This window comes from Theropithecus gelada, chromosome 13 (assembly GCF_003255815.1).
Source record: "Theropithecus gelada isolate Dixy chromosome 13, Tgel_1.0, whole genome shotgun sequence".
In the NCBI taxonomy this organism is placed as follows: domain Eukaryota; kingdom Metazoa; phylum Chordata; class Mammalia; order Primates; family Cercopithecidae; genus Theropithecus; species Theropithecus gelada.
In genome coordinates, this window is record NC_037681.1 from 27,408,781 (window position 1) to 27,432,669 (window position 23,889).

The 23,889-nt window shown below is 46.3% G+C and overlaps 1 protein-coding gene across 4 annotated transcripts in view; it reads left to right on the forward strand.

Moving 5' to 3' along the window:
- RNF144A (ring finger protein 144A) overlaps window positions 1-23,889 on the forward strand; it is a 162,925-nt gene that overhangs the window by 65,196 nt on the left and 73,840 nt on the right. For 3 of the 4 annotated variants that reach the window (XM_025354700.1, XM_025354702.1, XM_025354703.1), the window contains exon 3: window positions 12,978-13,123. The exons of the other annotated variant lie outside the window; for it this stretch is intronic. In XM_025354700.1, coding sequence (XP_025210485.1) covers window positions 12,989-13,123 — 135 coding nt within the window. In that variant the 5' untranslated portion in view covers window positions 12,978-12,988. The remainder of the gene's footprint in view (window positions 1-12,977; window positions 13,124-23,889) is intronic. 4 annotated transcript variants of the gene reach the window in all.

The window sequence follows — 23,889 nt, forward strand, 5'->3', positions numbered from 1 at the left end:
CATCTTGTCCCTGGATGGTTGCAGTCACCTCCCAGTGGGCCACTGGGCTCTGCATTTTCCCTGGTGCATCGGGGTCTCAGTGCACAATGTCAGCCCCAGCTCCCTCTCCCTGCCTCATTGTTCCACTGAGCCTGCATAGTTAACAAGCTGTGTATCTTACTGATTTATCTATTTTCTGTATCCCCGCTAGAGTATAAGTTTCTCGAGGGTGGGAATGTCTGCCTGTTCTGTTCACTGTTCACGTTTCCAGCAACGAGAGCACTGCCTGGAACCAAGTTTCTTTTTTCTTTCCTTTTTTTTCCCCCAAGACGGAGTTTTGCTCTGCCACTCAGGATGGAGTGCAGTGGCGCCATCTCAGCTCACTGCAACCTCCGCCTCCCGGGTTCAGGCAATTCTTCTGCCTCAGCCTCCCGAGTAGCTGGGGTTACAGGCTCCCATCACCACCACATCCGGCTAATTTTTGTATTTTTAGTAGAGACGGGGTTTCACCATGTTGGCCAGGCTGGTCTCGAACACCTGACCTCATGATCCACCTGCCTCGGCCTCCCAAAGTGCTGGGATTACAGGCGTAAGCCACCGCGCCCTGCCCCAAGTTTCTTGAATGATTGGAAGGATGTCTCTGCCTTTTGTTGTAGCGTGTGGGAATAACTGTTTACTTTTAACTCGTGTTTTATTCATCTTAATAGCATTGCTATACACTGGGAAAATAGGAGTGCATAAGTGTGTTTAGGTTTTCCTGATCATGCAGATCCTGAATATTCCCAACCTTTAGTACTTAATGTGGTCGTGACATCAAGCTGCCTCCAGCACCCAAGGCCAGGATCATTTTCCTCTCTTTGTTATTTCATACCGTGCATGGGGTCCACTCGCGCACCCCGCTGGGTTTTGTCTCCAGAGTCTGCAGATATGTTTGCCTCCCTCACTGGAAGTGTAAAGTAGCTGTTATCACCCCATAGAGTTCATTGTTTTAGTTTATTCCTCTCTTTCAGTGTTTCCCATGTTCTCTTCTGTTCACTGACCAGTTACTAGAAAGCAAAGACAAAATCAAAATAAACTTCACATAAGAAATACAGGACTTGGTGGAACAGGAAATCTTCTCTATGTATTTGAAATACATAATGTTCTGGGCAGATGGTCAAATAAAGCTGTGGCCTAATACTGATAAATGAAAGGTGATTCCGTGGGACTCCTCCAGGTTTCTTTGAACAGATTTAGTGCCATTTGCATGTTTTCATTCATCTCCCTCCCCCGCCCTTTTTTTTTTTTTTTTTTTTAACAATGAGAAGATCATCAAAGGCAGCTGCTTTAGGGAAAAGGGGCTTTGATTATTATTATTATTAGACAGTGCTCCCTGGGTGGCCATTCTGCCCTGGTTGCTTTTGTAATCCCTTCTCTAGAATAGTATTTAGAACTTTCTAGGAACCTAATTCTGGTTTGCTCGATAACTGATAATGAGTAAGTGGAAGCATTAGGGGCTTGTAAATGTTAGAATAAGAGATGGAGGGACCTCTGGAGTTGGAATTGCAGGTGAGTTCCTAGGAAGGTGGACGTGGAAGGTTTAGATGATTTAGCAGACGGAACACAACTCGAGCCACAGGTGTAACATGCGCTCTAAAGTTGATCTGTATCAATGGGGTTTTCAAATCGGAAAGCATGTGTTATCTCCATCACCCTCTTACTTCGAGATCGGTTCTCCTCCCTGTGTGGAAGAGGCCTCTCACTGAGGAGCAGAGTCACAGGTTTTCACGTGGGAAGAAGGAGTGAAGGCTGCACAGGTTTAGAGAAAGGATGGCTTAGAGACTTCCGGAAGCCAGCTTTCCCAGTGAGCATCCTTGGGTTGTAGATGAGGCCACTGTTCCATGAAGGTACAGTGACAGCCTCAGGGTCACATGGTCAGTCATTCCCAAAGCTCGCAGTAAAACCCAGGTTTTTTTAAAAAAGCTCACAGAGGCCCATTTCCACCCGATTTCCTCCTCCCTGCTCCGTTACCTCCATTATGTCTTCTTCCATTAACTCAAGGGATTGGCAAGATCCAAACCCAGAAATTTCCCAGGCTTGTTGCTTAGCAACAAGGTTTTTGTTTGGGGCCTTGAAGGAGACCGCCATTGTGCCCGATCTGCCCCCGTGTCGAGCTGGCCAGAGGCCTGTTCCTAAGCCACCCTTGAGATCAGCAAGTACTGACCTGAAGGAACTGAAGAAACTGCAGATGACCAAGTAGACGAGTCTGCCACACCCCACAGTGGCTCTGGCTCGTTGTTTAATAGAGTATGATTAAGATCACTTCAGGGCAGGGAACTGGGTGGCCCACTGCTATTCAAGGTTTATCATAGATGTCCATATATATCTCTCCTGCTGCCTTTTCTTTGTGTTCTGTCTGACAAAGAGAGAGAGAGAATGACTATGTCCCTAGCAAAAATTTTGCAATAAAACGTTAAGGGTAGTTCTTTATCTGATGGAAGGAAGTGGGGTTGGGGTGAGGGGCAGGGTTGCTGCGACTTCTTAGCAAATCCCTAAACAGCTCAGAAGGAGGGAATTGTCTCTAAAAAGAAGGAGGGATGATCCAAACATCCCCCCTTCAACTCTAAAATTTAATGAGCTGATGTTTGATTTTGACGGCATTGCTCTCTGGTAGCTGAAGTGTAATGTTTATCTGGGCAAATACATTAGTGTTGAAATAATAGGCCCTTTGTGTCTTCCTCTGCATCTCATTCCCGGATGGGGGTCAGAACGCGTGGCTGAGTCTGGGGCCCTCTGTGGGAAACCAGCCATCATGTTGAAGCCACCGAGAAACGTTTAAGTTTGTGTGTGGAATGTTTTATCAGCGCTCTGGGGAATGGCTGAATCAATTGTTTTGGTCTTAGAAATAAAGAATGAGCTTCCTGTCATGAATAGCAGTTGTTTTCCAAGCCAAGTGGCCTGCAAGAGAGGCTGCCTCCAGAAGCTGGTCTGCAGATCTGCGGGGGCCCGGGAAGGAGGCGTCTCGGGGCCACACCCGGGGCAGTGTTGGGTGCTTCTCTAAGGTCGTTTTCAGCAGGGTTTCTGGGGGGTGTGTGTTTGTGTGTGTGCGTGTGTGTGTGTGTGTGTGTGTGTGTGTGTCCCTGTCAGATCACAGTTCCGTCCTCTCTGTGGCCTGCTGTGGGACGTGCAGACTTAAGAACACTTTGATGGGTGGAGAGAGAAACACAGGGCTCTGCGTGGAGGTCGCCTGGCCTACGAAAGAAAACAGTTCCGTGTAAGTAGACTTTCTGCTCACCTACCCTGTATGTTTTAGTGTCCAGTTATGGATGCCGTCCTCTGCAGTTGAGGTGCTCCCAGTGGCCGGCCCTTCACCGTCACTTGCAGGTGCAGGTAAAGGTAGAAGGCAGAAAGCACCCACGACCTCCACTTGGTGCCAGTCTGTGGCTGTTTCTCCAGTGAATCTATCTCCATCTGGCCCTGTGCTCAGAAGGTGGGCGCCCTTCCTCTGGTCCCTGGGTTCTTGCTTATTGATTGTGTCTGTTCTTCTCTGTACTCCTGCAAAATCTTCATTTAGGGAAATCTGTTATATTGAAATGACTAAGAGCAGCTTTCTTTCTTTTTTTGTATTTCTTACAAAGCTTTAATGCTATGCAGTAGTGCTTGAGAAAGTGTTTTATGGGCTCCTTGGGCCCTTCTGTGGACCTTTCTTGGACTGTGATGGTCTTCATTAGCATACCAAAAACCATAAGAAGTTTAAAATGCTGAAAACTAAGCAAACTCATCTGTTTAACTGTATTTAATTTAGTGTTTCTCAGATTTTTACTGTCAAAGCGTTTCGTTTAAAAATAAACTTTTATTTTAGGGCAGTTTAGATTTAGATTTACGGATTTAGTTTTAGATTCAGATTTAGTTAGACCGTTACGGATTTAGATTTAGAAAATGACGCAGGTAGTACAGAGAGTTCCCATAAACCGCATGCCCAGCTTCTCCTGTTAACATCTTGCATTAGTTCAGGACATTTGTCACAATGTTAAACCAATACTCTTACGTGCTTATCAACTCAAGTACCCTCTTCATTTCAGTTTTTTGAGTTTTTACCCAGTGTCCTTCTTCTGTTCCAGGTTCTCTCATTGCATTTAGGGGTCTCATCTCCTTAGATTCCTCTCCACTGGGACAGTTTGTCAGGCTTCCATTGAAGACTTTGACAGTTTTTGGTTAGGAATTTTGTAGCGTATTCTTGAATTGGGATTTATTTGATGCTCTTCTCGTAAGAAGACAGGGTTTATTGGTTTTAAGAGAAAGATCCCAGAAATGAAACCTTATTCTCATCACATCCTGGGAGGGTGAGGGGTGTGGTCACCGTCAACACCACCCATGTGCACAGTCACCCCTGATGCTGTCGGGGTCACCTCACAGAGGCAGCATTTGTCCTCTTCACACGGGTGAACTCCTTTTTCCACGCTTTTCTCAACTACACTCTTTGGAAGGAAGTCATTCTCTATGGCGCACTTCAGAATGAGGAGTTAGGCTCCACCTCCTTGAGCGTGTAGCATCTACGAAAATTATGTGGAGTTTTTCTGCCTGGGAGATGTGTCTTTTCCCCCATTTATTTATGTGCGTATGGGCTCGTGGGTATATATTTTCTATTCCGGGCGATAATTCATGCTACTCTGTTGCTCTGTTTTTTTTCAGCTACAACCACTGGGAGCTTTTTCAGTTGCCTCCTATACTGTTTGGACATCCTTCAGCTCAACTTGAATGTCCTTCCCCAGTCCTATAATCAGCTGTTTGTCCAGGGAACCCTAGTTTCGGTAACGAACATTGTGTTAGAATCAAGATCTGGGCACTAGATGTGCTTGTTGCAAACTGGGATGTCATTCCTTCTGTGCCCTGTCAGCTGCTAGAACAAGGAAACATATGTATGTACACTAACCGGTGTGTGCCCACAAATCTATATGTATTTCTTTATGTAGCCACCTGAATCTATATTAAGCTAAACATGAGTTCCTACTGATGAGGCCAACTCTATTCCGTGACCACCCTTGCTCATCTGACACCTTCCACTCCAACAGTGAGAAACCTGGATCCCACCATCTACCATCCCTTTACTTATTTGTTCCACTCCAGTGTAAAGGGATAGTGGCTTCAGAATTGTTAACCCATGCCCTGCAGCAGGCAGCTTCGTCATCTGGAGAGCAGTGCTCATGAACTTGGCCGTTATTATTACGGGTTCGGCCCATTGCTGAAATCATTCTGGTCAGCACCTTTCCCCCACCCGCTTTTAATACAGGTGGAAACTTCATCACAGTCTGAATTCCATCCTGCCATGCCTCTGACCTCCTCAATGATTGTTTTTTAAATTACATGCATTAAGGATCACCCTTTGTAAAGTTCTGTTTTATGGGTTTTGATAAGTGCAGAATGTCACATATCTATTATTACAGTATCATACAGAATAGTTTTATTGCCCTGAAAATGCCCTGTACTCAGCCACTCAAACCTTCTCTGCTCTCCCAGCCCTCCCCAAGCCACCAGTAACCACTGATGTGTTTGCTGACTAGGGTTTTGCCTTTTCTGGAATGTCATATAATTAGAATCATACAGTAGGTACCCTTTTCTTAAAAAAAAAGAAAAAAATACCTTATTTTTTTTTTTTTTACAACAGTTTTAGGTTCAAACCAAATTGAACGGATAATAGAGTTTCCATACACCCATCCCCACATACACACAATTAGCTATTAACATCCCATACCACAGTGGCACATTTGTCACAATGAATGAATATACATCGATCAGCATTCTCTCCCAGGGTTCATAATTTCCTATGGTAGTCCGTTGGGGATGCTGTAACAGAATACCATTGACTGCGGGGCTGAAACAACAGAAATTTATTTTCTTGCAGTTCTGGAGGCTGGAAGCCTGAGAGGAGGGTGCCAGCATGCTTGAGTTCTGGTGAGGACATCCCCCTGGCTTACAGAGGCTGCCTTCTTGCTGTGTCCTCACATGGCCAAGAAACCGCATAGGAGTTCTCTCGTCCTCTTTGTGTAACTCCAGTCCTATTGTATTGTGGTCCCACCCTTATGATCTCATTTAACCTTAATTTAACCTTAATCCCTTCCTAAAGACCATATATATAATTTTTTAATATATAGCAGTGTGTATATATGTAAAATGTAACATATATAATATATAATATAAATATATAACATATATCATGTAACATATGGTATATAACATATATAATATAACGTGATATATTATATAACATATGATATATTGTAGTATATATAACATGTTATATATAATATAACATGATATATTGTATATAACATGTTATACATACTACTATATATGTAGAGAGAGATTGCTACACACACACACATATACAGATACACACACATAGATATAGATATATAGACTTCTAGATGGGCTAAATCTCCAGATACAGTCACAGTGGGGGTTAGGGCTTCCACATACAAATTTGCCAGGGGGGTAAAATTTAGTCCATAGTTCATGCTAGGTTTCACTCACCCTTAGTGTTGCACATTCTGTGGGCTTTGACAGATGGATAATGACATGTAATCACCATTAAGCTTCATGCTGAATAGTTGCTCTCCCCTGAATACTCTCTGTGCTCTGCCCGATCATCTCTCCCTCTCCGTGATCCCTGGTAACCCCTGATCTTTTGATTGTCCTTATAGTTTTGTCTTTTCCAGCATGTCCTAGAGTTGGAATCATTTGTGTGTGGCCTTTTCAGATTGGCTTCTTGCACGGAGTAATGTGCCTTTAAATTTCTTCCGTGTCTTTTCTTGGCTTGATGGCTTATTTTTTCAGTGCCGAATAATATTCCACTGCCTGGATATACCATAGTTTACCCATTCACCTGCTGAAAGACAGCTCGGTTGTTTCCAAGTTTTGGCAGTTTACGGCTGAGCGGCTATAAGCATGCGTGTGCACGTTTTCATGTGAACGTAAGTTTTTACATTAGCTGGAGACCTAGGAGTGTGATTGCTGGAAATAGCTAAGTTTTTATCATTGAGTGGGCACCATCTGCTTGTAAGGAGACGAGGTCCAAGTACTTTTCTAAAGCATCATGGAACCGTACACTTGAATAAGCCAGCTCTTTTACAGCCAGCTTTCTACTCAGCCACCGTTCTCCAATTTCTGCTGCTGATGACAGCTCCAAATTATGAAGATGTAGCTTTTCCCAGCCACTGCCAATCTGTACACGCTCAAGTTAAGCCCAGGAAGCTCAGAAGCAAAACCGAAGTTGATTTGTCTTATATCTCTACAAATCCAAAAGGCTCCATCTCATTCAGCTGACGAGGATATACAGAGGAGGAGTAGCACAGTAAATGGCTGTGTCTTAGGGCCACACAGACTGTGAAGAGCCCTTTGTGTTTGTGCAGGTGACCCTAATCCTCTCCGAACCTTGGTTTACTCATTGGTAAAGTTTGAATAACAGCAAACTATCAAAGTCTCAAAGTCATTGTGCAGAGAAATGAAGTAGTATATGCAAATGATGAGCACAATGTCTGATGCACATTTAACAGTCTCTCTCTCTCATACATATATATGTGTGTGTGTGTGTGTGTGTGTGTGTGTGTGTAATTGTTGTTATAATTATGGAATATCTGCAGTGATCACTGTCCAGAAGGCTAGAACATAGTTCCTACCCTTGGATAATGTATCATCAAGTTGAGGAGATAAATTCCCACATCTGTCAGACTTTGAAAGCCACACTTACCCAGAAAGACTGGTGAGCTGGTAGACTTCCAAAGCCACACTTACCCAGAAGAAATGAGAGTTACTATGAGAGTCTGGCCCAGGGCCTTGTAGACATGACAGCTGAGTGTTGGTATTGTTGAAGAACGGTGCACTTGGTGGGCTTCAGCCCACACAGACTTGAGTCAGACGGACTTGGGTGGAAATGCTGTTGAGTGGAATGATACAGACCAGTGGTTCTGGGGCTTCATTGTGTATCACAGTCCCCGCCAGGCTCACGGAAACAGATCACTGTGCCGCCCCACCCACCTCCCCGGAGTTTCTGTTTTAATGAGTCTGGGTTGGAGCCCAACCAGTTACATTCCAGCAAGTTCTCAGGTGATGCTGATGCTGCTGTTCAGAGAGCACTGCTCAAGAAGCCTCATGGACCACACACAGCAGAGACCCAGAGAAAGGGGAGACAGCTGAGAGATGTGGGAAATCAGAGGGGATGTCACCCAGCACCAGGACTGATGCTGGGTGTGAAGGGTTTGCAGGATGTGGAGAAGGGGTAAGGAAGGAAAAGGGAGTTAGGCTGTGGAGGAAACATGAGAGTGTCCCAGGCAACTGGAGGAGAGCAGGGACTTGCTGGAGGAAGGCATGAAAGAGGTGGATGACGACTGGCTGGCAGCTGCCTACCTTTCCCAGTTTTGCTTTGAAGGAGTAAAGGTGGGAAGAATAGGGGCCTACAGAGGTCCATAGCCCTGGGGCTCAGAGATGGGATAGTTTTGGCCAAAGAACCACCTTGGACCTTACATGAATCTGCCGAATCTCTCCACAATGGACGATTTTCTCTTCCAGCTTTCTCTCATCCTTGTGTCCACACTTCTTTCATCACAAGGCACAATCCTTTGCACAGCCTCAGTTATGCTTAATAAGTAAATTGCCTTATACAGATTTGAATTGCTTAAATTGAATAATACTTATAATTGACCAGATGTTCCTAAAACAGTTTGCCATTTCATATGACTTGACATTCACATTAGGAAAACAAAGACTCTGCTTTCTTTTATTGTGCATTGTGATTCTCTTAGCACAATCTAATTGCAAGTTCGCAGCTGTTCACTGTTTGCCAAATCATATTAAGGCCATCCTGTGTGTAGGGAAGGTCCATGATGGGTTTAGACAATATAGACCTTTTTTTTTTTTTTTTTCTGTGAAATATATCCTGTTGTTGTCACCATCTGAATCATGATTTTGAGCACAACTGAGAGACTGTGTATTCTGTTGGGGAAAGAATAGTGATGTGATTCCTGGAAATGGTGATGTGACCTGCTTCAAATCCAGCTCACAGGGCTGGTGGGGGAAATGGGAGGTGAGGGCCACGGGATGACCTGTGCCCAGGGCAGGGGAAGCCACTGGGGGCCAAATAGAAATCATGGTCCAGGCAGAAAGGAAATCAGACAGATGGAGCCCTGTACGCCGTGCCGGGGGGGTCACAACAGAGAGGCTGTAAACAGGAAAAGGAGCCCAGATCTGAAGCTGGAAGGAAAGAGAATTGTCTTGGGACCAAGCATGATGGGGCAGGGCAGAGGTCCAGGACAGAGGCTGTAACTGGCTTGTGGGACAGGGAACTGTTGACACAGGGTGGAGACGGGGATTCAAGGGTCCTCTGTGGAGCGGTTAAGCTCTACCCTTGGGGAATGCGTTCTCGGTGATGTCCAGGCTGGGAGCATACTGCATGGCTGACAATAAGGGAGGAAGCTTTAGGAGGTTTTGAGGTTTGATTCTTCTAAACATTTTCTCCATTGGATTGAACTTCCTAAATGACTAATTTTACCATATGATATCTCTGCCCAACAACTTGTTTTATCCATTTCGTCTATGTAGGTTAAAGTCTAAGCTTGTTAACCTGACCTATTGTAATGACTTCCACTTACCAAGCTCCTAGTATCTCCCAGGAACTTGTAAATATATTACTTCTCACTCATTCTTCCAAAGTCTACATGGGTGGTGATGGTTATATAGGCTTTACCGAGGGAAAAAACAAAACAAAACAAAAACAAAAATTAAGTTCATAGAAGTTAAATTTAAGTTATGTAATTTCTTCAATGTCATATAACCAAGTGGCTAAAAAAAAAAAAAAAGGCCGGGCGCGGTGGCTCAAGCCTGTAATCCCAGCACTTTGGGAGGCCGAGACGGGCGGATCACGAGGTCAGGAGATCAAGACCATCCTGGCTAACACGGTGAAACCCCGTCTCTACTAAAAAAAATACAAAAAACTAGCCGGGCGTGGTGGCGGGCGCCTGTAGTCCCAGCTACTCGGGAGGCTGAGGCAAGAGAATGGTGTAAACCCGGGAGGCAGAGCTTGCGGTGAGCTGAGATCCGGCCACTGCACTGCAGCCTGGGCGACAGAGCAAGACTCCGTCTCAAAAAAAAAAAAAAAAAGAAATTTGAAGCCAGGTCTGCTTGATTGAAAAGCGTGAACCCTGTATCCTACAACCTCCCCAACAGCCTGACAGAACTCGTACCCTGTGCTTTTTCAACATTGTCAAAAACAAGCTCTCCCCAAATCTCCAGGCCAGAGGAGCCAATTGCCAGCCACTGCCCCCTTGAAACTTTTCCAGCCCTGACAGATTTCTGCCACCTGCCCCAAGCCTCAGTGCCTGGGGTTAAGGTTTGTCGTCCAATTTAGGGCCAGCTGACATTTTAAAATATAATTATCACGTTGTCCAGTGAACTTTAAGAGATATTACTTAAAAAAATTATTAAGTATTAAAACAGAAAAAAAGATACAGAGAAATAAAAAGAAAAATGTCATGGCCCGTCAGCTTAGGACCCAGAAAAACCCATGAGAGTTTTAAAATGATGGCAATCATAAGCATAAGCATAGTCATAAAATTCAAGGTGTAGAGAAATGATCCAAATGAAAATGACCTTGGGGAGGACGCCTTGATGTCTGTACCCCCTGCAGCCGCAGAGAACTGTGTGATGCTTCCAATTATCTCACTCCTCAGGACCCACCAGCTTGAGGTCAAATCATGATGCCTGTTTAAACTATCTTGGAAGTGCTCGCCAGTCCAGAGGAATTTGTGCCAAAGAGTCCTTTTGTAACGAGGGAGACACTTCATGTTTTAGACTGAGTGACTCACAGGCATCAGCTGCCCTTGGAAGAGGCCCCTCTGACTGCAGCCCACTCCTGCCCCAGACGCCGAAGGCCTGCGCAGATTCCCAGTGCAGATCCCGGGTGGCCTTCAGTCACCCGCTCAGTTTCTTGAGCTCTGATAGTCAGGGTGTCCTCCCCGGATCTGGCTCATTTCCGCCTCTCATGTCCTTCCTCCCGTCTCACTGGGTCCCATCTGCTGGGTGAGCTTTCAGGGCCCTGCAGGCGCTTCCTCCTGGGCCAGACGTGTCTTCTCCTGGTAGAATTCTCCCTCCATATAGAATTCACCAGATGGGTGAATTCTCCCTTCTCCTTCCACGTAGAATTCACCAGGTGGGTTTTCCTAATGAAATATTCGCTCAGTGACACCCAGTGAGGTGTGAGTCACAAAACTTGAGAAAGGGATGATAAATTTTTTTTTTTTGTTTTAAGTTAGGACAGCTCCTTGACCCTGGGAATAAGCTCCTCGAATGACAGTAAGTCCCATACCTCCCTGCGGCGTGCAGCGGCATCTTCACATTCTCTGACTGCTAAGCAATGGCTGAATCAGGAGACATCACAGGGGAGGGGAGTGGATTTGTTGGGGTCCTCTAGAGGGGCAGAACTAATAAGATAGATGTTTATGTAAAGGGGAGTTTATTAGGCAGTGTTGACTCACACGATCACAAGGTAAGCCCCCCCCAATAGGCTGTCCGCAAGCTGAGGAGCAAGGAAGCCAGTCCAAGTCCCAAAACCTCAAAAGTAGGGAACTGACAGTGCAGCCTTCAGTCTGTGGTCAAAGGTCCAGGAGTCCCAGAGCTGAAGAACTTGGAGTCCGATGTTCGAGGGCGGAAAGCCCCGCACAGGAGAACAATGGAGGCCAGAAGATTCAGGCAGTCTAGTCTTTCCACGTTTTCCTGCCTGCTTTATTCTGGCTGCTCTGGCAGCTGGTTAGCTGGTGGCCACCTTGGCTGAGGTGGGTCTGCCTCTCCCAGTCCACTGACTCAAATGTTCATCTCCTCTGGCAACACCCTCGCAGACACACCAGGAACAAGACTTTGCATCCTTCAGTCCAATGAAGTTGGCACTCAGTATTAACCATCACAGGGAGGAAGGGATTTTCCTGAGCGCTTGCTGTATGCAGCTGACCCTTTATATGATCTCGCATCATCCTCAGAACACCTCTGTGAGAGGGGATTATCAGCCCCATCGTGTGGATGAGCCAGCTGAGGCTGAGAATGGTTAGGGAACCGTGCTGCTTGTGGGCAGAGGGAGTTTGGAAATAGAGTTCTCTCTGATCACAAAGCACAGCATTGGTTCTGCCCCTCCAGGGGGCCCTTGTGCCCTGTCTTCTGGTGAAAGATGCTACAACATTTCTTCCTTCTGTTGGATGTCTATCTCCTTTCCAGTTGCCCTGAAAACTCAGACCTCACAACCCCAACCAAGCCCTGCTGCTCTGACCCTTCCACCCGGGCTTGTCCTGATATTCACAACGTCTTTAACACTGGAGAACAGTTAAATCCAAGCAATATGTATTTTAGCAAAAGCTTCTTTTCCAAGATGGCTGAGGTTTTGCCCTCCTGGGTTAGCAGCCTGGTTGGCAGATGTCTTAATAAAATGCACATCAGTGGGAGGGAGAGAAGGATGGGTGTGTGGGTGAGTTCTTTGCCATTTTGAGGGCAGACATGAAAGTTACTATCAGAATGGTAAGGGAGCCACTCACAGACCCAAGGCAGGCACCCCTGGTTAAAATTTCTCAGAGCTTGGCAGGGCGACGTGGGTGGATCAGGAGGTCAGGAGATTGAGACCATCCTGGCTAACATGGTGAAACCCCATCTCTACTAAAAAAACAAAATTAGCCTGGCGTGGTGGCACTTGCCACCCAGCTACTTGGGAGGCTGAGGAAAGAGAATCGCTTGAACCCAGGAGGTGGAGGTTGCAGTGAGCTGAGATCGCACCACTGTACTCCCACCTGGGCGACAGAGTGAGATTTCATCTCAAAAAAAAAAAAAAAAAAAAAATTCTCAGAGCATCCAAATGCTCTAGGCCCCACCAGCAGTCGGTTGGCCACCGCCCTGGGTCCCAGCTACAGCCAGGAGATGTGACCCCTGCCACGGAGCAGGTGGATGCCAGGGGTGGGGAGGTCTGACCTTCCATGCTTCTCTCGTTTCAGACTGTTCTGCGATGACCACAGCAAGGTACCGGCCCACCTGGGACCTGGCCCTCGACCCGCTGGTGTCTTGCAAGCTCTGTCTTGGGGAGTACCCAGTGGAGCAGATGACAACCATAGCCCAGTGCCAATGCATCTTCTGTACTCTGGTTGGTCTTTTTGGATAAAATACATGTTGCATTGATTTTAGGATGAGCTTTTTGCTTTCATTTGCAGAGACACTAGGCAAACCTTTGGACTAAATTCTGCCTGACAGTGGAGTCTTCTTATTGAGGCCTTCACACAGTTCTTGGAAGAATTATTCTGTTCGTCAGGCAGGCTCCCAGAGTGGAAGATTTCCATTACAGTTGCTTGTGGTGCAAAAGCAATCAGTTAAACAGAATTTTAGAAGCTCGTGATAACAATTCACAAAACTTAACATAGCGCATATTCTCCTTGCTACACAGCAAAAGCTTCCACACCTTATATCAAATGTATTTTGATAGTCACAGGTCTGAAGTTACGGCAGTGCTAACCTAGTGATTGTGTGTAGTTAGAATATTCCGTCCTCAGTGTCATCTTTCCCTGGCTTAGTGCTAAACTACAATATAGATATTTTAAAATCACATTTAATATTTATTATGATGTAGCCAACATTCTTTTGGGGCCAGATGATCCTTTGGGGCTTAATGAATGTGGGGACTTCTAAGTCCAGAATTTGGGGTGTGGGTCAAACTCAAACCCCAGATTTTATCTATTGGAAAAGATAAATGAGTGTGTGAGGTTTACTCACAGTTAATTTCATTGAATTTTGCATGTTTTTTCAGTCCATTTGAGGAATGAGAAAAGAAAATGAGGCATAGAAGCTGGAAGTAGGACGGTAGTTGCCCGGGGTCTGCAGGGAATGGGGAGACGTAGGTCAAAGGGTGTGAAGTTGCAGTTATATGGGTTGAATAAGTTCTAGAGACCTAATGTACGGCATGATAATTATAGTTAATCATGCTGTTTTGCATACTTGAAATCTTCTGTGAGGATAGATCTTAAGTATTCTCACTATACACACACAAATTGGTAACTACGTGAGATGATGGATATTTAATTGGCTTGATGGTTTTACAGTGTAGTATACAAAAAATGTATATCAAAACTTCACATTGTTCACTTTTAGTATAAAATGGCAGTCTTTATCAATTATAACTGAATAAAGCTGAAAAATAAAACACAATGTTTATCATTTTAAAAAGTACAGAAAAGAAAAATGAAAAACTGTCTTCAAAAAAAGAAGTTGCTTCTGAATTTAACTGCTGTTGTATGTGGATGGTGTAGACGGCTCCCCTGTGGGTTTTTCAAATGCCTGGATTATAATCTGTCACTCGAACAGTCACTGACGCGTTCATCTTTCTTGCATAGCTTTCAGACTTTATTTCATTTGTGCCTCATGATGTCCTTGGTATGTAGGCACAGCAAATATTTTTATCTTTGTTTTATAGATAAGGAGAGGGAGCTTGACAGACATTTATGTCTCTGTCTTCTGTTTCTTGTTTATGCTAGATTCAGCCTTTCTTAAGGGCAGAAGAATTTCTGGCCCATTCTCTGTCCACCTAGCACCTAGTTTAGTACAGGACCCAGAAGAGCTGATCAGTAAAAACTCACGGTTTGAAATGAAGTGTATTGATCTCAGTACTGTAGTTGCCATCCAAGAAATGGTGCCTCATTAACGCGCCAGGAAGACAGCTCCAACCTGGAGGAAAGGAAGTTGCTTTTGACACGTTTCTGAGATGGAGAAGGATAGAAGGGAGATTGATCTCCGTCCTGTTAGCACCGTGAGTGGGGCTTATCGTCATTTCTAGATGGGTTAGGACGGTAGAACCCATCAAGATGAATTCAATAATCAGCTTTACACAAAATCACCTCCTCTTGCCTGAAAGGACATCTTCCCAGCTGATCGAATGGCTCCCCCTCTGCCAAAACTGCCTGTTGGGTGGGGGTGGGGGGGCGCATTTGCGGTCTCTGCAGTCGCCTGCCTGCTGTCAGAGGCCACAGCTTGTGTTCTTACCCTTGAAATAGTTGCTTCTCCCTGGCCTTTTTGCTGAGGCCTTCATTTTTGTTATTGTTGTTTTAGTTTTCTATTTCTAGAGAATTGTAGTAAAAACAAATAAGCCACTCGAACTGAGACCAGAAGCCTAACTGAAGTCAGTGGATGTGAAGGAAGAAGCTGGCACTGTGTTCTCCGAAAGAGGCTGCTGGGGACACCAAAACACAGTGACACTGCTGTGATTTTTTTTCACAACTATTTACCAAAATTTAAAATGTTGAAAATAGTTCCACCTCTGCCCGTAGCTCGCTGTAGCGTGAAGAGAAGGAAGCACCTGTGTGTTGAAGATTGAGAAGGGAGGAGGTGTCGGGGTGCCCTGATCTTTTCGGTGGTGCCTTTGCCTTTGTGTGGGCTGCAGGTCGCCTCAAGCTGGGGGCAGGGCATGGGGAGAAGCCCCGAGTCTGTGGCCAGAGGAGTTGCAACTGTCCTTTTCTGAGGGGTGCAGACATAGGAAGGAAGAAAATTAAGACTAAAAAGAGGCACTCTTAAAAAAAAAACAGTTACTACAAAATTACAGTTAAGTGCTGAAGTAACTTTATCTCAAGGAGTCCAGGGCTGGAGGGAAAAGCATGGTATTTGGAGTCAGGTGTCCTGGAGCTGAAATGCCAGCTCTATTTCTGCCCTGAGCAAGCCTCGTTTACCCCATCTGTATAATGGAGGTAAAAATAGTTTACCTCGAAGTTCAAGTGGAAGAACGTGTGAAGTCATGTGGTAGGCAGTCAGCAGCCCTAGTTCTTTCTCATTTTGCTTCTAAGTTTGGGGTTAGAACTATAGGAGTAAAAACAGAGTTTGGGCAGCTCTCCCTAAATGTCTTCTGAAGAACATTTATCTCAAGAGATGCACTCAGAAATGATTTGTGTGGTTCAGTGGGTTTGCTAACGACGGATGCCACATCCCTGCCCACATCCTCCACCACCAAGGCTTCCTGGGTGCCCAAGAGCAGGGTGAATGTACCGAGACATCTGCAGTCAAAGACGTACTGTCCGCTTCCCTGTGTTCCTTAAATGTATTTCAGCACGAAAGGGACTTGCGTAGCAATTGCTAATACGGCACTCCCCTGAAGCAGGTTCTCCAGGGCTTTCCTTGCTTGTAGGGTATCTGGTGGCTTCTTTGTGATTCTCTGGAGGTCACAAGAGCCTGTGCGTGGGGCCTGTTCACACGTTCCAGGTGCTGTGCTAGGCCTTGGGAGCTTGGGGGTGATGAGCTACCAGATATCTTAAATTGTTCCATTTGGATTAGTGTGAAATCTAACTTTTGAAGGCCAAATGTAAACCTGAACATTTGTGTGCAAAATAGTGACATGTAAGTATCACCAACAAATTCCGTGCTGGAGCACTGGCCGGAGAGAAAGGATTGTGGACCCGTGTTTTGAAATCAGGCTGCTATTATCGCACCATGAGGTCAATCCCATGTTCATTGTGTCAGTCAGAGATGCAACCTGTGTGTAGAGTGACCTGGGATGTTCCTCATGGGCTGAAATCTAAAATGTAGAAGATGTTTTAACTTAAAATGGGACATGTTAGAGTCATTTAGGGCTGACTTATACTTGTGCCTTTTGACAGTGACACTGAGAATGTGAATGTGGTGGTGTTGCTGGCAGAGTTGTTTGCATTCAGACAGCTGCTAGAACTAGAGATGATACTCTCATCCCAAAGGTGGGAACACGTGAAGCTGAAAAAGGGCAGTGCTGTGGTCCCATCCCAAGACCCAGGTCCCTAGTTATCTGGGAAGGTAGAAATGTCTACATTTCTGTTAGTTCTTAAAATAATGGTGTAGTGAAAGTTATTTTTTAACCATGACAAGGTTGAATAAGCCAAATAAAACATATATATACACACATATATTTTATATATATTACTTATATATATAAAATATGTATATAAATTATATAATTTTTTTTTTTTTTGCTTTGAGCTAGATTTAAATCTATTCTGATACCAGCTATTTATTGGTGATTAGGAATTTTGCTATTAGAACCCAGATGACAGGATTTTGATATATAACCATGGAAAGTTGTTGCTTAAAAATGTAACTTTTGGCTGGGCACAGTGGCTCACGCCTAAAATCTCAGCACTTTGGGAGGCCGAGGCAGGTGAATCATCTGAGGTCAGGAGTTCGAGAACAGCCTGGCCAACATGTTGAAACCCCGTGTCTACTAAAAATGCAAAAATTAGCCAGGCGTGGTGGCATGTGCCTGTAATCCTAGCTACCCGGGAGGCTGAGACAGGAGAATCACTTGAACCCGGGAGGTGGAGGTTGAAGAGACAAGATCACACCATTGCACTCCAGCCTGGGCAACAAAAGTGAAACTCCATCTCATAATAAATAAATAAATAAAATAAAAATAAATAAAAAGATAAAAATGGAACTTTTTGCCCAGCACTTTGAGAGGTTGAGGTGAGAGGATTGTTTGAGCTCAGGAGCCTGAGAGCAACATAGTGAGACCTTGTCTCTACAAAATATAAAAAAATTAGCGGGGCATGGTGGCAGACAGCTGTGGCCCCAGCTACTCAGGATGCTGAGGCAGAAAGATTGCTCAAGCCCAGGAGGTCGAGGCCACAGTGAGCCATGATTACACCACTGCACTCCAGCCTGGGCAGCAGAGCAAGACCCTGTCTCAAAAACAAACAAACCAACAAAATGTAACATTTAGTAGACAGAGTCTTTCCCACGCAATGCATAACTATAATAAAAACGACTCTTAGTTGTTTAAATAAAAAGTTGGGACCAGATGGTTGGCTGAGTTGTGCGGTTGAACATTGCAATGGAATATAGGTTCAGATCTCTGTTCTGCCTCTGCTACCTGCTAACTGTGTGATTTGCAGCAGGCTTCCTAACTTCTGTAAGCCTTGGTTTATTCATCTCGAAAATGTGATCGACCTCATGAATAAATTAAATGGAATAATGTGTATAAAGGATTGAGCAGTAGCGTGCCTGGTGATAAATAATACAATATTGTTTCCTTTTTTTCCTATGTATTTGCAAGGTCATTCACCTGGTATACTGCAGAAAAGCTACATGTAAACCCTAAGCTTCTGATTAGGTAACTTATTGGGAAATAAGTGGCATTTCCTCACCTAGAAATTAAGCTGATTTGGGGGATGGTCTTCCTTTGCACCCCTGTCCTGGGGTGAGGTGCTTGCTGGAAAGCCTGACTCAGGTGCACCTGCTCCTTGCATATCTGCCACTCTTTTTTTTTTTTTTTTTAAACTTGCGGTATTGATGAACTGAAGTGCTGTTAGAGAATTTCACAGACCCTGATTTATACACACATACAAAGTGGTTTTCTCGGTGGCATCTTTCCTTTCATGAAAAGCATTTTTTCCTAGTGTTGCCCCTGAAATCATGACAGCTATGTTCTGTCCCAGTCTAAAGCCCAGATCCCAACAATCTCTGTTACCCAGAACCTCCATGAGGCAGAACAGCTTGATGAGGGTCTGGAGCTGTCAGAGTTCCTGCACATTAATCTTGGCAGAGGACTTCACTCAGAGCCCAGGGATGCTGTAGTTATAACTTTTTCTAACTTGATGTTTGTTTTTCCTAATCAAGAGTATGAAAAACTAAAATTTGGAGGATGAGCAATTCTCTACATGATTAACAAGAAATGACACTTTGTAACTTGATGACACAGGATAAGTGGCAAGCCAGAAGATCGCAGCCTGTGCTGCAAAATGCTCCCAGGACACTGACACGCGTGTCACCAGGACCTGTGTTTTGGGAAGGGACACCCGCCTCCTCAGTGTCAGAGGGCAGGAGAGGGTAAGGGCCCTGTGACTCCTGCCTCCGATGCCTGTACTGGCCTCAGAGGAGAGTTATGGCCCCGCTACCCCAACCCTTGCTGGTCTTCACAGGTGGGTCCTGGTACCCCGTCCCCCAGCCCCTTCACTGCCTCCTTCCCTCACTGGGACCAGGCTGGCAGCCCCTGTCCTCTCTCCATGGCCACATCCTGAAAGCCTCCCATCCTCGCTTCCCTGTCCGTGGCCTGCCAGTCCAACAATATTCTCTGAAATAGACACTAATGTAAGTGGGACTCCTTACCCTCTTCCACCGTCTGACATTGAGGAGGTGGGTGTCCCTTCTCAAAACACAGGTCCTGGTGACAAGCATGGGCCTATACCATGAAGCAGACTGTCTCTGCACTAGACATTTGGTGTTTATTAAGGGTCCTTGAGAAAATGCTGATTCCTGTTATTGGCTTTGCTCAGAAAATGAGCCAAGGGATGAAGGGCCACTCTGGACGCCTTTGCACACCCTGCCCCAGTTAAGGTCAGAGAGTGCCTTCCCTCCCTCTCAGAACACTGCCCCTTCTTCCTACCTGCGAAGGATCCTTGGGATCTGCTTTCTCTCCCCATTTTGTGGATTTGACTCTTCACCCCAAAACCCTCCTGAGTGCTTTCTTCCAGGAGGCCTGTCTAGGACCGACAGCAGGTAGCGTCCTCAACCCTGCCCCAATATTGGCAGGATCCCTATCAGTCTCCCCAGCCCTTTCTTAGACAAGCGGTAAAGAGCAGACAAATAAAACTTCCGGTTTCACGATGGGCTGGAATGATCTTCAGTTGTCTGGAAAATTCAGATCTTCCCAACAGAGGCTGAATTAAGAAAGTGTCACACGATTACAACTTAACCCTCTGCTGTTACACATTCTGAGCAGTTGCACGCCTACTCACGTTGTCTCACACTCGCCTCTCAAGCCCTCTGTGCATGTGTCCCCTTCTGCGCAGGTCTTCTTAAATGCCCACACACTCGATTTCACAGACACACTCGTTCCAGCTCCAGTAGGAGTCTGACCCGGGGATCATCCTGCCTCAGCTTTGAAGCACCCTCAACATAGTACACTTGCCAAGCCATGGTTTGCCTTTCACCCATTGTCACAGCCTTGGTGCGGAGTACATAAATATTTGTTGAAGGGACAGAGAGGTCGAGTCTCTGCCTGTTCCTGCCTCATGTTGGTGCTGTTTGTGTGCACACCCTGCTACCACACTGCCTCTGTTCTGTTCCACTGGGAGGTCTTCGTGAGGAAGCCGTGGCTGGGTGAAATACGCATTTTTGCTCCTCTGTGAATCCGGGTTTCCATATTCAACAGATAGAACAAACGGGCCGCGCTGCCCACACCACCGCTTCTCTTGCAACTTGTTTGGAAGCTGAGGCTGCGGGAGCGACCTCCTTGCTAAGGAGGGAACGTGCGTTCTCTCCGAGGTCTTCCCTCTCCGCCAGCCCAGCACTGCCTCCAGAGGCGAGGGGAAGGCAGCTGGACAGTTCACTAGTCCCTGTGAGATAGTGGAGAGCACAGCCTCCACGTCAGTGTCTTCCCCTTGTGGCTGACGAGGGGGAGGATATGCCCAGTGGCGTCCCTAGAGAGCCAGATCTTCCTGGCTGTCACCCCAGTCTCACCCTGCCTCTGGCTCCCTGGGCTCAGTCTTCAGATCCTATCACTGCCTCTTTGGCTGCCACCCAGACCTCAGGACCGGCAACTGTGAGAACAAAGAGCGACCTTCCTCCTTTTTGGCAGCGGGTGCATGGTCACATGTGCAAGCCTCCTCGAGAACGTCCAGCTTCTGGTGGCTTTTGTAGACCGTAGTGTAGCTGCAGGGCCAGCTACAGGTTGTGCCCTGTCCCTTTAGCCTCCAGCTGTCCCCTCACAAACACTTCCCCGAAGCCCTGCTGACACAGTGGCCTGATTGAGAACCGATGGCCTGACCCGTCGCACTGGCCTCCCTGCCCCGAGTGGGTTCTTATCAGGCAGCCGTGGATGACACAGGCCCCCTCCCGACACAGTGCGATTTCCACTGCCCGCAGGAGTGAGCCCTGCACTCCGCTCAGCACTGCTGCTGCCTCCCGGCCCACCACACCCGTGCTTCCCTGTCCCCCCGGGCCAGATGCTGTTCCTGAGCACACCCCTTCTGGTGGAGCCTGCTTCTCTTTCTCCTGACTGCTGTTTTTCTTGGACAAACTCAACACTGGAAGGGGCAGTCTCTTCCCTGTATAAGGAGATGGAATAAACAGCCTCCGCCTCCAGCCCTGCGGCCGTGCCTTGCTCCTGAGACCTCTGGATGGCCAGGGAGCCAGGGTTCTGGGCATCCTCCTGGCCTCCACGCCGGGTCCCTGCATGCCTTCCCACAAAAGCAGGTGCTCAGTGCTAACTGCTGAGTGGACTTGAGAATCCCAGATAAGTGACAGCCTTGCTACTGCTACCTTCCCACCTGGAGTTCTTGAAAGAGAGCATTTCACATGAAATCATTCCATCCACATCTTTACTGAGCATTTGCAGTCACCAGCCACCATGTGAGGGCCTGTGAGGGCTGCACAGGACCACAGAGGCATTACCCCTGGCCTTATCTACACCGCAGCAGATGAGGTGTGCACTCACCCTCCACATGAGTGACAGGGGGCCCACACACAGCATGCATGCTGGAAGACTCTTTGACGATGGAAATTGTGCATGGGCAGAATGAGGTTAAGTAGGTGGAGGATACTGAAGGGGTAAGAAGAACTAGTATTTGCCGGGGCCCTACTTTATATAGGGCAAAATCCACACTTCCAGCAAGGATGCCCCCTGCAAAGCAGGATCATCTTCTTGTTCTGCAGCTGAAGGGCCTTAGTCTTAGATACCTTGGGAGAAAGGTAGCGCAGGGGAGCAGCACGCCCATCGCGACCTGAAGCAGCTGATCATGAGCGCCTGCCTCCTGCGCGCCACCCAAGGCTGTGGCGAGAGCACGGGAGATGGCGGGTCTAAAGGCTCGACAGAAGCGAGAACTCATGTAGATGAGAGCATTCATTTTATGCGTAAAGTCTGGGTTTTGTTTTGTTTTGTTTTTTTTTCCCAAGAACTTTATAAAAGCAAACTTTATAATTTGAACTCTTCAGCTTGTGAGCGAAGTCACGTTCCCATATCCTTGAGGAAAGTGATCCTTGCCAGAACACGTACTGTGCAGCTTGCTGGGCAGTTCGCTCCAGGTTCCCAGGGCCACCCAGTGAGCGTTGCCAGGGGGATTCCCATGAGGCTGTCCTCAGAAGGGAAGGTGTGCAGGGGGTCATGCCTCCAGCCTGCTTAACTACAGCCAGGTGTTGCCAGGTGTCTGGCTACTCTGTGGGTGTTCTACTCATCTCTGTGTCCTTCCATCCACCCTGTATCTGCATGGCTTTGATTCATCCCTTGCTGTTTGCCAGCACTCTGTTAGGTATGGGAATAGAAAGATAAATAATTAATAGATCTTGCTTTCAAAGAATTCACCATCGACTAGAGGAGAAACATCAACAGACCATGGATTATTGATGGCTCTAGAAAGGCTGAGAGAAAGCCTTGCAGAGCGTGTGAGCAATATGCCAGAGCACCACTGTCTCCGGGGCACTGCAGCTGTGGAGTGATTGTCCTTCTGTCCGCCAAGCTTATCCCACAGTATTAGGAAGGGGAGGCACTGGGAGACGAAGGTCCATGCTAGACCCACATGTCTGCACAGTGGGTGAGCTGTAATTTCAAGGCAGCCTTGTGATTCCAGGGTCTTTGCTCCCAACCACTGTTGGTGGGACTCTTGCTGCTTCAGTTTGGACCTGCCTGCATGTAATGCTTGTGTTCATAAATCGTGGATCCCAGATAAGCACCTTTGAGCACAGTTTCTGGGCATTTTCTCCTGCTTGTAGGGTCATCAGTAGCCAACAGGCCTTCGTGTGAAAAAGCAGACAAAGATCAGACTTGCTGTAGTTTTAGGCGAGGCAGATATTTCTCCGTGGCCGCTTCTCCTTGGCAGGAAACTTGTGACGCACCGGAGGTATATTAGCAAATCAGCAGTGCTGTCTCCTCATCAGGTTTCAAAGAGTTGGAAACCAAAGTGGAAAATGAAATTCCTGGAACATTCTGTGGCTTACCCCCCTTTCTTCCCTCTGTGTGGCTGATCCCTTTTTTCCTGCAATGCCTTTGACCCTCTGGCCAAATTTTCATCTCTGGGAAGCCTTCCCTGATCCCCCCCAGGGAGGACCCCTCCTCTCTACCCATGTACTGGCCCGTTGGAGCCTCCCTGTCCCCTTGAAGTGGCCCCAGGAGAGCACGGAGCACAGTGCATTGTGATGATGATCTCTGCACGCCTCTTTCCTCCACACTGGGCTGTGTAGGTCTTGATCGCATTTGCAGCCTTGCAAATGAATCATTGTGTTTGCAGCAGCATGAGCATATAAAGGAGATGTTCTCGGGGTTGACTGACACTATGCCCCTTTAAAGTACGTACGATTCCTTGTCTATAAAAAAAGTTTATGAGGTAAACAGAAAATACGTATTGAATGATTGCTTTTGAAAGAGTTCTTTTTTTAAAAAAATAAATTTTATTGTTTGTATTTGAGGTTTACAACGTAGTATTATGGGATACATATAGATAATACAGTGGTCATATAGCGAAGCAGCCCAGCATATTCATCATCTCACATAGCTGCTTTTTATGGTGATGAGCAGCTAAAATCTTCTCACTTAACAATAATCCCTGATACGATACAATTGTATTAAAGTTAGTCCTCGTGTTGTATGTTAGATCTCTAAACTGGCTCATCTAAAAGTTTTCAATTGAGGAGTAAGTATGCAAAAAATTTAAAACAGACAAACGTAAAACCTCACCAGCCTTGGAACCAGCCACACGTGGGTTTGAGCCCTAGTGCTTCTACTTGAGCTGTTGTTAACGTCTCTGAGCCTTGGTTTTCTCATCTGTCGTGTGAGCGTGGTAACACACCATATGACTTTTGTGCATGTTTAATGAGCTAACATAGGTAATGCGATTCACATAGAATCTAGGACTTAGAAAGCATTTGACTACTATAATGAGTGCAATCGTAGGAAAATGTGTCAGTGTCTGCTTTCAG